Source organism: Cololabis saira, chromosome 10 (genome assembly GCF_033807715.1).
Source record: "Cololabis saira isolate AMF1-May2022 chromosome 10, fColSai1.1, whole genome shotgun sequence".
In the NCBI taxonomy this organism is placed as follows: Eukaryota; Metazoa; Chordata; class Actinopteri; order Beloniformes; family Belonidae; genus Cololabis; species Cololabis saira.
Genome location: NC_084596.1, coordinates 9,385,515 through 9,399,683, shown reverse-complemented (window position 1 = coordinate 9,399,683; position 14,169 = coordinate 9,385,515). Strand labels below are relative to the sequence as shown.

The following is a 14,169-nucleotide window of genomic DNA, read 5'->3' as shown; positions in this document are numbered from 1 at the left end:
GCTGGTGGAAACATCTGCAGATGGAAACGTCTGCTGGTGGAAATGTCTGCAGATGGAAACGTCTGCTGGTGGAAACATCTGCTGGTGGAAACATCTGCAGGTGGAAACGTCTGCTGGTGGAAACGTCTGCAGGTGGAAACTTCTGTTGGTGGAAACATCTGCAGGTGGAAACTTCTGTTGGTGGAAACATCTGCAGGTGGAAACTTCTGTTGGTGGAAACATCTGCAGGTGGAAACATCTGCTGATGGTGAAAACATCTGCTGATGGAGGAAACATCTGCTGATGGAGGAAACATCTGCTGATTGAGGAAACATCTGCTGATGGTGGAAACATCTGCTGATTGAGGAAACATCTGCTGATGGAGGAAACATCTGGCAGTGGAAACATCTGCAGGTGGAAACATCTGTTTATCTGCAGGTGGAAACATCTGCAGGTGGAAACATCTGTTTATCTGCAGGTGGAAACATCTGCAGGTGGAAACATCTGCAGGTGGAAACATCTGTTTATCTGCTGGTGGAAACATCTGTTTATCTGCAGGTGGAAACATCTGCTGGTGGAAACATCTGCTGGTGGAAACATCTGCAGATGGAAACGTCTGCTGGTGGAAATGTCTGCAGATGGAAACGTCTGCTGGTGGAAACATCTGCAGGTGGAAACGTCTGCTGGTGGAAACGTCTGCAGGTGGAAACTTCTGTTGGTGGAAACATCTGCAGGTGGAAACTTCTGTTGGTGGAAACATCTGCAGGTGGAAACTTCTGTTGGTGGAAACATCTGCAGGTGGAAACTTCTGTTGGTGGAAACATCTGCAGGTGGAAACTTCTGTTGGTGGAAACATCTGCAGGTGGAAACTTCTGTTGGTGGAAACATCTGCAGGTGGAAACTTCTGTTGGTGGAAACATCTGCAGGTGGAAACTTCTGTTGGTGGAAACGTCTGCAGGTGGAAACTTCTGTTGGTGGAAACGTCTGCTGGTGGAGACATCTGCTGGTGGAAACATCTGCAGGTGGAAACATCTGCTGGTGGAAACTTCTGCTGGTGGAGACATCTGTTGGTGGAAACATCTGCAGGTGGAAACATCTGCTGGTGGAAACATCTGCGGGTGGAAACATCTGCTGGTGGAATCATCTGCTGGTGGAAACAGATGTTTCCATCTGCAGGTGGAAACATCTGCCGGTGGAAACATCTGCTGAAGGAAACATCTGCTGAAGGAAACATCTGCTGAAGGAAACATCTGCCGGTGGAAACATCTGCCGAAGGAAACATCTGCAGATGGAAACATCTGCTGAAGGAAACATCTGCTGAAGGAAACATCTGCCGGTGGAAACATCTGCCGAAGGAAACATCTGCTGGTGGAAACATCTGCAGATGGAAACATCTGCCGGTGGAAACATCTGCCGGTGGAAACATCTGCTGAATGAAACATCTGTTGGTGGAAACATCTGCAGATGGAAACATCTGCTGCAGATGGAAACATCTGCTGCAGATGGAAACATCTGCTGCAGATGGAAACATCTGCTGCAGATGGAAACATCTGCATCCATCTGAGGGGTTTCAGGGGTCAAAGGGCATCGCTTGTTTTTCTGCTTTGTGTGGGGGGATTTTAGTTTGAAAGGAACCGCGCGCATGCGCAGACCCCGCGGTCCCGCTTAGGCAGCAGCAGCATCACTTCCGGGTTCGGTTCCTCCAGACGGGTTCTTGCAGCATGTCCGCGGCCCCGGTGTCGTCCCTGCACGCGCAGCTCGCGGCCGTGATGGAGGTTCTGGCCAACGCGGCGGTGGCGGAGATCTGCGCGCTGGTGGACGGGGGGCTGGCGGCGCTGCGGCGCGAGAACGAGGCGCTGCGGAGACAAGTCCGGCTGGCCGAGACCCGGGCCGGGCACCCCGGGCCGCGCATGCGCGTCCGCCTGCACCCGGGACCCGGACCCAGACCCAGACCGGGACCAGGACCCGGCTCTGGCACCGGGACCGGGACCAGGGTCCCGACAGGTGAGCGGGACCGCGTCACAAAAAGACAAGGTGAGGCGTTTACGGACCGCCCAGAGTGTGGGGAAATCTGTGCTCTGATCCAGGGCTCTTCAACCGGGGGTCTGTACGGTGGCCGACAAGTATGGGCTCAAATTAAAGCCATAAATATGTTGTATCTATAAATAAACTTTGTACTTATATTTGTACTTGCAAAAAATATTTGTACTTGTAGAAATATTTTGTGCATGTGCAAAAAATATTTCTACTTATAGAAATATTTTGTGCGTGTGCAAAAAATATTTGTACTTGCAAAAAATATTTGTACTTGTAGAAGTATTTTGTGCGTGTGCAAAAAATATTTGTACTTGCAAAAAATATTGGTACTTGTAGAAATATTTTGTGCGTGTGCAAAAAATATTTGTACTTGTAGAAATATTTTGTGCATGTGCAAAAAATATTTGTACTTGTAGAAATATTTTGTGCGTGTGCAAAAAATATTTGTACTTGTAGAAATATTTTGTGCGTGTGCAAAAAATATTTCTACTTGCAAAAAATATTTGTACTTGTAGAAATATTTTGTGCGTGTGCAAAAAATATTTCTACTTGCAAAAAATATTTGTACTTGTAGAAATATTTTGTGCGTGTGCAAAAAATATTTGTACTTTCAAAAAATATTTGTACTTGTAGAAATATTTTGTGCGTGTGCAAAAAATATTTGTACTTGTAGAAATATTTTGTGCGTGTGCAAAAAATATTTGTACTTGTAGAAATATTTTGTGCGTGTGCAAAAAATATTTGTACTTGTAGAAATATTTTGTGCATGTGCAAAAAATATTTGTACTTGCAAAAAATATTTGTACTTGTACAAATATTTTGTGCATGTTTAAAACATTTTTGTAGCTGTGGAATTAATTTGTACGGAGCCCTGGAGGTGACATGGAAATTATTATTTTTATCTCGTGCGCACCACTTTTTATGTCGTACGCACGACTTTTTATGTCGTGCGCACCACTTTTTATCTCATGCGCACCACTTTTTATGTCGTGCGCACGACTTACTGAAAAGTCGTGCGCACGAGATAAAAAGTCGTGCGCACGACTTTTTATCTCGTGCGCACCACTTTTTAGTCAGTGAGAACAGAACACTGGATTGAATAGGAAGGAAGGCCAAAAGGAAACCCCCAAAAGTGACATATCCGCTCACTTCAACATATACAGCTATTGATGCCAAGCATTTATCTAGTCGTCGAAGTCCGATCTCGGGAAACTGGCTTCACAAACGACGTTTTAAAAGTGGAACTATTTCCAGAGGCGGAGTTGTCACAAAGTGCTTCGACATTGTCACGTGAGCGTGCTGGACCAATCAGAGTGGCCGCTGGTCCAAGATCGCTGCCTACAGTGCTGATTTTATTTGTAGAAATAAGCTTTAGATTGCACTAAAATGACTACAAACAATGTTATATGTAAACGAAAATTAATCTGAATTATAAACCTAAGAGACCTGCTGAAACAGTGATAATTCTGTCATTAGACAGAACATTAGACAGTGATGATTCTGTCATTAGAAATAGGGGGTTCTCCCAAATGATGGGAATATAATACCCATGCTCAAAACCTATGTTAAACCTGCAATAATAACATGTTTTCTATTTTCTATTAAAATAGAAAATAGAAAACATGTTAATAATAACATGTTTTCTATTTTCTATTAAAATAGAAAATAGAAAACATGTTATTATTTTTTATTATTTTCTATTTTATTATTATTTTATTATATTATGATTATATATCTATTATATTATTTTATTATTTTCTATTTTAATAAAAAATAATAACATGTTTTCTATTTTCTATTTTAATAGAAAATAGAAAACATGTTATTAATAACATTTTTTCTATTTTCTATTTTATTATTATTTTATTATATTATTATTATATATCTATTATATTATTTTATTATTTTCTATTTTAATAAAAAATAATAACATGTTTTCTATTTTCTATTAAAAATAATAGATAGTAATAATAGACAGAAAATAATAAAATAATATAATAGATATATAATAATAATATAATAAAATAATAATAAAATAATAATAAAATAGAAAATAGAAAACATGTTATTAATAACATGTTTTCTATTTTCTATTAAAATAGAAAATAGAAAACATGTTATTATTGCAGGTTTAACATAGGTTTTGAGCATATGGGTATTATATTCCCATCATTTGGGAGAACCCCCTATTTCTAATGACAGAATCATCACTGTCTAATGTTCTGTCTAATGACAGAATTATCACTGTTTCAGCAGGTCTCTTAGGTTTATAATTCAGATTAATTTTCGTTTACATATAACATTGTTTGTAGTCATTTTAGTGCAATTTAAAGCTTATTTCTACAAATAAAATCAGCACTGTAGGCAGCGATCTTGGACCAGCGGCCACTCTGATTGGTCCAGCACGCTCACGTGACAATGTCGAAGCACTTTGTGACAACTCCGCCTCTGGAAATAGTTCCACTTTTAAAACGTCGTTTGTGAAGCCAGTTTCCCGAGATCGGACTTCGACGACTAGATAAATGCTTGGCATCAATAGCTGTATATGTTGAAGTGAGCGGATATGTCACTTTTGGGGGTTTCCTTTTGGCCTTCCTTCCTATTCAATCCAGTGTTCTGTTCTCACTGACTAAAAAGTGGTGCGCACGAGATAAAAAGTCGTGCGCACGACTTTTTATCTCGTGCGCACGACTTTTCAGTAAGTCGTGCGCACGACATAAAAAGTGGTGCGCATGAGATAAAAAGTGGTGCGCACGAGATAAAAAGTCGTGCGCACGACATAAAAAGTCGTGCGCACGAGATAAAAATAATAATTTCCATGTCACCTCCAGGGCTCCGTAAATTTGTCTGTGTGCAACATTGGATATACAAAGATACTTTTTTTTACAAAAGCTACAAACTTTTTTTACAACTACGAATTATGGCACTGTTTTGACGTGCCAATAATAAGAGCCAATCAGCGACCTTCCATACGCGTGAGGTGTTTACGGACCGCCCAGAGTGTGGGGAAATCTGCGCTCTGATCCAGGGCTCTTCAACCGGGGGTCTGTACGGTGGCCGACAAGCAGTGTTGGGGTAGTTACTCAAAAAAAGTAATCCATTACATATTACTAGTTACTTAAAAAAAAGTAATCCCTTACACTACTTAGTTACTGGTTGCTGAAAGTAACTAATTACATTACTAGTTACATTACTTTTGGATTACTCCGCATATCACCTGAGCTGCACCAGAACTCGATTGCCAATGAACAACATTTACAGGACTGTCTCCGAAAATTAGAATATTGTGATTTTCTGTAATGCAATTACAAAAACAAAAATGTCATACATTCTGGATTCATTACAAATCAACTGAAATATTGCAAGCCTTTTATTACTTTAATATTGCTGATTATGGCTTACAGTTTAAGAAAACTCAAATATCCTATCTCAAAAAATTAAAATATTCTGGGAATCTTAAACTGTAAGCCATGATCAGCAATATTAAAATAATAAAAGGCTTGAAATATTTCAGTTCATTTGTAATGAATCCAGAATGTATGACATTTTTTTTTTTTTCAATTGCATAACAGAAAATAAAGAACTTTATCACAATATTCTAATTTTCTGAGACAGTCCTGTAGTTGGAACCTTATTACTGCAGTGCCCAGATAATAGATCAGCACCAGAAATCCCGTAGAATCCCGTAAGATCACGTTAAAGGCTGATTTATGGTTCTGCGTTACACCAACGCAGAACTTACGGCGTAGGGTATGCGGCGACGCGCACCGTACGGTGTGCGTCGCTGCGTACCCTACGCCGTAGGTTCTGCGTCGATTTAACGCGGGACCATAAATCAGACTTAAGTTAGACAAGTGTTGCGCAACGCGTGAAGGTGCATGAAAGGCAAGTTTGATTTTCTTTTCTCCCATTCTACATGTAGCTGAAAAGCTTAAAGTAACTAAAGTAACGTATTTTTTTTGTGTCTTTTTTAACTATAACGGGATTACCCAAATTACAACTGTAACGCGTTACATTACTGCGTTACTGGCGAATGTAATCTCGTTACAGTAACGCGTTACTTTGTAACGCGTTACACCCAACACTGCCTACAAGTATGGGCTCAAATTAAAGCCATAAATATTTTGTATCTGTAAATAAACTTTGTACTTGTAGAAATATTTTGTGTGTGTGCAAAAAATATTTGTACTTGCAAAAAATATTTGTACTTGTAGAAATATTTTGTGCATGTTTAAAAACATTTTTGTAGCTGTGGAATTAATTTGTCTGTGTGCAACATTGGATATACAAAGCTACAAACTTTTTTTTACAAAAGCTACAAACTTTTTTTAGAAATATTTTTTGTAGAAATATTTTGTGCGTGTGCAAAAAATATTTGTACTTGCAAAAAATATTTGTACTTGTAGAAATATTTTGTGCGTGTGCAAAAAATATTTGTACTTGTAGAAATATTTTGTGCATGTTTAAAACATTTTTGTAGCTGTGGAATTAATTTGTCTGTGTGCAACATTGGATATACAAAGCTACAAACTTTTTTTTACAAAAGCTACAAACTTTTTTTACAACTACGAATTATGGCACTGTTTTGACGTGCCAATAATAAGAGCCAATCAGCGATCTTTGGCACGGGTTTCAAAGCGTTTCTGGAGAGGTCGGCGCCGTCTTGCCACATCCAATATGGCGGCGACGTCAGTAGGCGACGCAATGTGCTGATTTGCTCTCCAGAAACGCTTTGAAACCCGTGCCAAATATTTTTTGCACACGCACAAAATATTTCTACAAGTACAAAGTTTATTTACAGATACAAAATATTTATGGCTTTAATTTGAGCCCATATACAAGGGCCAAACGCACTGCAACGGCCTAATGCGTCTCAGTTAAGGAAAAGGCTTCACGTACAGAAACGATTCAAATTCCCAAACTCAAAAGGAGGTGCAAAAACAGGAACGTGGTGCAAATGAAAAAACATGCTGCAAAAAACAAAGACAAATGCAGCATCATTGAACGCTGCAAATAGAGAAACGATGCAAAGCACAAAACGATATAAAACAAGAAACCATCTTCAAAAGAAAAACGCTTTGAGTTGCAACATGATACAGGTGTGTACCGATTTCCCTGCATGTACGTCAAATTGTATTGTGGGGCTTGAGGCACGAAGGTTTCTAGGGGGCGCTGTTGAGCCATTTTGCCACGCTCATTAATGCAAACCATGAAATATCACATTTATCACCAGGCCTGGCTTCGTGCAAATTTTGATGACTTTTGGGGCACGTTTTTAGGGGAAAAAAAAAGCCCTAATTTCATCGGAAAAATAAAAACAACGAGAACAAGAACTCCTACAGATACAATAGGGCCTTCGCACTGTAAGTGCTCGGCCCTAATTAAAGCTGCAGTGATGAACGGGCCCTCGCGCGAGCAATTTTCACCAATAAAAGGACTCAAAACAGAGTTCGATGACACCACCCACGACTCTTTATGTCAAACCATTAAAAAGTTATGGCAGAAAATAGGAACTATCAAATATCGACCAATCAGATGAAGGGGAAGGTCCAATTTCTACCCGTAGAAATGAGAGAAAGCTAATGGTTCCACCTTAATCTGAACATCTCTTCTGGACTCACCTTCTCCACCCACAGCGGCGCCGACCCGGGCGTCCAGGCAGGAGCCGCTCCGCTGCAGAGACCCCAGTCCTCCGACGTCGGAGTCGGACCGGGAGCCCAGTCCGCCGATGGTGAGTGAAGGAGCGTCTCGCACCGCCGCACCTCCTCTCTGACCCCTGCAGCTCCCCCCATGTCTGCTGTCGTTCCAGGCCACGGCCTTCGAGACCACCGTGGTGATCAAGGTGGAGGACGACGAGCCCTGGTTGCAGGCGGAGGGTGAGCATTTCCCTTAGTCGGGGGGGGGGCGGTGATGCAGGATTTTATTGTTCTACGTAACAACTGGACCCAAACACAACGGTGGAGCACAGTGTGATTCTGAAGTCCCCTTTTCCACCAAACCGGTTCCAGGGCTGGTTCACCAGCTGAGAACCTGTTTGTTTTTCCACAGCTCGGGTGCTAAGGGGAGACACGTCATTAAGTCTCTGCAAACGTCAGTTACGTTGCTGTGTTTGCGTGAAAGTTGCAGCAACAACCAGGTATCTGCTCTAAAAGGACTTGGTCCACGTAGCTCCTCCGTGGACACATCTCTAAAGACAGGTTGTCTCCTCCTCCCATGATGCTTTGCTGCATCCAGATTCATTCTTATTTGAAAATGTCTCCGTCTCCCAGTCTTGCTGTTGCCGTTGGTCTAAATAACTCCACCCCCTCCGCTTACGTAAGTGGTTCTTCTTCCAGAACCAGCCCTGGAACCAGTTTGGTGGAAAAGGGGTATAAGTATCGAGGGAAGTAACTCAACCCCATGTAAGGAGGAATCTGTGAGGCTTCTTGGAGGCGTGAAAAGAGTCTCAAAACCACTGACTGAAAATTACCCCATGTGACCACAAGGTGGCGGTAATGTGGACCGTTTTTTGCATAAAAGGAGACTAACCCTGCGTTCACACTGAAAGCGTCACGGGCGTCATAGGCGTCTGGCTGCCATTCATTGTCTATGAAAAACAGGCGGCGGGACCGGCGGGAGCGGCGGGAGCGGCAGGAGCGGCAGGAGCGGCGGGCGGCTGGCGCGGCGCGTCAATTTGAAAGTTGAAAAATCAGAACTTTATGCAAATGAGCAGCGTTGACGCCGAGGCGTCGTGCAATCACAGACCGGGATTCCCGAAGCGAGAAGCCTCAATGCAGATTGTACTTTCATGTACACACAAACGTACACTCATTCACATGCGTACAGGAGCAGAGCTGTGCACTAACAAACTTATTTTATCAGGAATTAATATATTTCATCCAGCAAAATGACATTTTTGTTGATTTGACGGCCGTTTTTACCTGAACTGATCATGTGAAACACGTAACTGATGGGTGAGGAGCTGGATGGTCCCAACGATTTTATTTGCTACATTGATCCAACGAAAAATAATTAAAACCCGTGCTTATTAATCACAAAACACAGGTTAAACATCATGACTAAATCCGCTCCGACCCGGTGTGTCAGTGTTCACCGCACAGGCTGCAGCTTCGCCTGAATTATGGTGCGGTGCGGTGCGCGTCGACCCTACGCCGTAGGTTCTGCGTTGGTGTGACGCGGAACCATAAATCAGCCTAGGCGGATTTATGGTTCACCGGGCTCTGGCGGTTGATGTTGATCCGCGGACCAAACTTGTTAAGGAGCATCAAACTCACTCTTATCTACGCGGAAATAACGCTAAGATATAAAGAAGGCGTCCCAAAGTGTGATCTATGGTGAAATAGGAAACTGAAGATGTGTAGGCTGTTCCCACTGTTCCCTTCAGTTCTGCAGCGCAGCTTTAGCCCCGCCCACCCCCGCCCCGCTGCAGGCACTGATGCTTTCAGTGTGAATGCACCAAGCGGCGAGATGCTGGCGTCGGGACTCCCGTGACGCTTTCAGTGTGAACGAGGGGTAAGAATAAACACGTAAACAATGGATGCTACTTGTCGGGGCATTGGGCAGGCATTTTGACTTAAAATCTATGTAAATCGCAGCTTCATGAAATTTGAATATGTTGTAGTCCACAGCGAGGCGAGTTTTGAAACATTCGAATCATGTCCCTACGATAACCTGTTGCCTAGCAACAAGCGTCCAAAGTCAAATGGAAAATTTTTTCTTTTTTATTGAAAGTTTAATATCTCAAAAAAAATTTATAATTGGTATAATGAGGTTAACAGATCTTTTGGTCCGAAGCAAACAGAGTCAGGGAACATTTGAATGATGTCTTTACGATAAAGTTCGGCCGACCAATAAGCGTTCGAATTTTCACCTTTTTTTCCGCTTCTTAGCATCTAGCGTTGCCACGGTAACGCTTTTGACAGAAAAGTATCGCCCTTCGAGGCACAATGGATCCACATGTGTTGATGTATGCTATGTGTGGGTGCACGTTCCGGTTCAGGCTACGTTAACGGATAGGTTTTTTTTTCACCATGGTAAAAAGCCATGGATTTTGACATAATATTTCCTTAAATCACAGCTTCATGAGATTTTAATATGTTGAAGTCCACAGCGTGCCGAGTCTGGAAACATTTGTACGATGTCTCTACGATAACCTGTTGCCTAGCAACAAGCGTCCAAAGTTTAGTGCCAATCGGGCCGAGTGTTTGAACGTTTGAATGATGTCTTTACGATAAAGTATGGCCAAGTAAAAAGGTACGGAATATTTGCCCTTTTTTTTGCTTGCTAGCCGCCAGCGTTGCCATAATAACACTTTTGACTGAGAAAAGTAATGCCCATCGAGGCACGATGGAGACGCATCCAACAATGTATACCATGCATGGGTCCACGTTGCGGTTTGGGCCGCATTAACGGACGAAAAAAAGAGTGCGGAATAAGAAGAACAAGAAGAAGAAAAGGAAAACCTTTTCTGTATACTAATATATCGCCTGCATTTTCATGTTTTTCCTCGGTTTTTCGGGCGTGTTTTATTTTTGGGGGATTTTTTTCTTCCATATCAGAGCGGGGTCATGCTGTACACCGGCTGCTGCGCTGGGGTACTTTAGCTTTCTAGAAAAAAATGCTAGCAACATTGCCCTTTGGATCGTTTTGGACAATTGTAATATGATAATGCCACTACTTGGCATGACCATAATTACCGTTTTCGTCACGTGACCAGCATTTTCGTTGCGTCTCGTTTTCCTCAGGTGATAAAGGTTTGTTGACGACGATATGTAGTCATAATTTTCGTTGACGAAAGCAACTTTAGTCGTACGTCTGGGAGCTCCGGGTGGTCGGGGGTCCAAAGTTCCCGTCGAGGGTCCTATTCCTTCAGTCTGCTACGAGGTGAACGTGCGACGAACCGGGTCGAAGATATGATCTGCTCTAGTGATGCACCGATTGTTCGGTAACCGAAATTGTTCGGCCGAAAATGGCAAAAAAACACTTTCGGTGTTCGGTGGAATAAGTGGGGAAAAAAAACGAACAATTAATAACGGCGTTGTAATATAAATAGACTGGCCGCTCCGTAACTGTTGCGCACCACATAAAGTGTTGGCCAACAAAAAACTAACCACATAAGAATTTTACCTAACATTCACCAGCAGGTGGAACCAAAACAACATAAATCAATCTATTCCAGGTGCGTTTAGATGACGAAATCAAACAGCGAAGAGCGTGGAGTGAAGTGGTGCAAACATGTCAGCAGTGTGGAAGTATTTTAGAGTGGCAAAGAATAAAACAAGAATGGCTGTTTGCAATGAATGTTCTGCTCAAATATCTAGAGGGGGCACATCTGCAAAGTCTTTCAGCTACAAGTTTGATTTATCATTTGAAATGATACAAAAAACCCTGAGCGCTTTAATGCATTTTTATTGTTTTAAGGCCTATGTTACAATGTTCAGTCAGTTAAGCCTAACGTAAGCTCAAAGATGGCCAAAAAATGTATTTTGCTAATTTATTTATTTTAAGTTATTGTTCTTTGCTGGTATAATGTCTGCTGGAATATTTAAGAAATGCTGGGAAATTAAAAAATGTTCAGTTTTTTATGTTCAACAAATGTTTTCTACCTTGTAATTTTGTAAAAGATATTTTTCTTTTAAAAGCATGCCTAAATCACATTTATTTGATTTATGCAATGGTGAAAAAATTGGCAAAATAAATGAAAAACTGCGAAGAACCATGTTCGGTATTGTTCGGTATTCGGCCAAGTGTTTATTATTATTTTCGGTTTCGGTTTCGGCCACAAATTTTCATTTCGGTGCATCACTAATCTGCTCCGTTTTCTGTCTCCAGAGAGTTTCTGCCGCGTTGCCGATGGACAGATGTCAGAGACGAAGGCGTCGCCGCCCCTCGGCCAACAGGACGCCGCCAGCGACGACCACGATGATGGCGGAGGCGGCGTCTCGTCCCAGTCCTGGATGAGCGGCGAGGTCAGCTCCACCTCCACCCACAGCGTCCTGGCCGGCGGTCTGAAGCCCGAGCCCGGCGGCTACGAGTGTCCGGTGCTGGAGCTGGAGGCCGGCCCCCGGGGCCCCCAGGTCTCCCTGGTAACGGAGGCCAGCGGGGTCTTACCGGTTCACGACGAGCCGCCTGGAGGGTTCCACGCCCACAAGCAGAGGGCGGCGCCGCCGCTCCCGGACAAGCCCATCCCGGACAAGCCCCTACAGGATGAGCCCCGGCCGCCGCCGACGGGTCACGGCGCCGGGACCTGGCGGCGGCCCGACCCCCGCGGCCGCCACGACCCCGGCCTGAAGCCCTACGGCTGCACCTTCTGCGGTAAGACTCTGGCCTGCCTGAAGAACCTGAAGACGCACATGCGCGTCCACACGGGTGAGAAGCCCTTCGTCTGCCCGCTCTGCGGCAAGCGCTTTTCCGACTCCAGCAACCTGAAGCGCCACCAGAGCGTCCACACGGGCGAGAAGCGCTACGGCTGCGTCCACTGCGGCAAGCGCTTCGCCCAGTCCGGGTCGCTGAAGGTGCACATGAGCGTTCACACAGACTGCAAGCAGTTCCGCTGCTCGCAATGCGGCAAGACCTTCATCTCGGGGGTGCACCTGCGCCGGCACCTGGCCGGGCACGCCGTCGCGCTGTCCTGACGCCCGTAGCCCCGCCCCCGCCGGCTCCTCTGACATCATCGTCTCAGACTTGTCCGTCAACCTGTTGCCGGTTCCTCCTGGTCCCGGGAGACCGGTTGGTCCTGCGGCAGGACGTCCCGATTACCGGTAAATGTTTGTATGTAACCGATTCTGATGTGAAGCAAAAATTAATTAATAAATAAATGAATAAATAAATAAATAAATCGCCTCCATGGATGTGGACTCACCAGAACTGATCTCTGAACCAGAATGGAAACATGTTGATTTCTGCTGTATTTGAACCTGCAGGTCTGGATCTGGACCCTAGTGGTCAGTAGTAGAACTATTCAATTCAATTCAATTTTATTTATATAGCGTCTAATACAACAGATGTTGTCTCTAGACGCTTTCCAGAGATCCAGAACATGAACATAAACGTAAACATAAACATAAACCCAGAGCAATTATTACATAAACAATGGCAGGTAAAAACTCCCCTAGTGGGAGAAAAACCTTAAGCCAAACAGTGGCAAAAAAAACTCCCCTTTAGGCAGGCATCAGAATCTTCCGCGGATCCGCGGAATTCCGCGGATTTTGGTCTCAGCAAAACCTTTCCGCGCCTTCCGCGGAACGGGGGAAAAAAAAAAATCCCCAAACAACGGACTCGAAAACGCGATGCGCCAGGCCAGAAAAGAAAAAAATAATATGCAAAAAATAAGCGACTATCCATTCATTCAGAAATCAAAAATCATTTCCATTTGGGAGCCTCTGTGCTGCGCTGAATATGCAATGCAGTTTTGCGGTGTGCTCCTCATTGAAATGACTGGAGGCAACACGTTGCAGCAGTGAGTGAAGCCTGAATTATGGTTCTGCGTTAAATCTCAGTAGCCAGCAGAAACGGCAGTAGGAGCATTTATTACATTTATTAACTGTAGTACCGCTATTATGAGAGGTTATTTCTCACAGTATTAGCCTAAAGGGACTTAAGTCTGATTTATGGTCCCGCGTTACACCAACGCAGAGCCTACGGCGTAGGGTAGGCGGCCTACCCTACGCCTACCCTACAGCGTAGGGTACGCGGCGACGCGCGCCGTACGGTGCGTACGGCCGCCTACCCTACGCCGTAGGCTCTGCGTTGGTGTAACGCGGGACCATAAATCAGACTTAAGTCCCTTTAGGCTAATACTGTGAGAAATAACCTCTCATAATAGCGGTACTACAGTTAATAAATGTAATAAATGCTCCTACTGCCGTTTCTGCTGGCTACTGAGTCCCCTAAGTGGCGAGTGAGTTTTAACTCCTTAATTACTAACCAGCGTCAGAGTCACGCACAGTACACAAACTGTGATGTTAGAGAGCCACCTGTTGGTCAATTTAAGCAACAGCATCGCCAGCTGCTTGACAGTGGCTCAACTCATTAGTTTACTGTTTTTGTTGTTATTATCTATGCAATTGTGAAAAAAATGGCAAAATAAATGAAAAACTGTGAACAACCGCATTCATTAGGCTATTCCGTACTCAGTATTCAGCAGGGTCTTTA

The 14,169-nt window shown here is 43.6% G+C and overlaps 1 protein-coding gene across 1 annotated transcript; it reads left to right on the top strand.

Annotated features, from left to right (window-relative positions):
• Window positions 1–1,638: 1,638 nt before the first annotated feature.
• LOC133452391 (zinc finger protein with KRAB and SCAN domains 1-like) lies at window positions 1,639–12,844 on the top strand. Its single transcript, XM_061731661.1, has 4 exons — window positions 1,639–2,013; window positions 7,653–7,747; window positions 7,826–7,892; window positions 11,848–12,844. The coding sequence occupies exons 1-4, from the start codon at window positions 1,701–1,703 to the stop codon at window positions 12,648–12,650; spliced, it is 1,278 nt and encodes a 425-aa protein (XP_061587645.1). The 5' UTR covers window positions 1,639–1,700; the 3' UTR covers window positions 12,651–12,844.
• The last annotated feature ends 1,325 nt before the right edge of the window (window positions 12,845–14,169 follow it).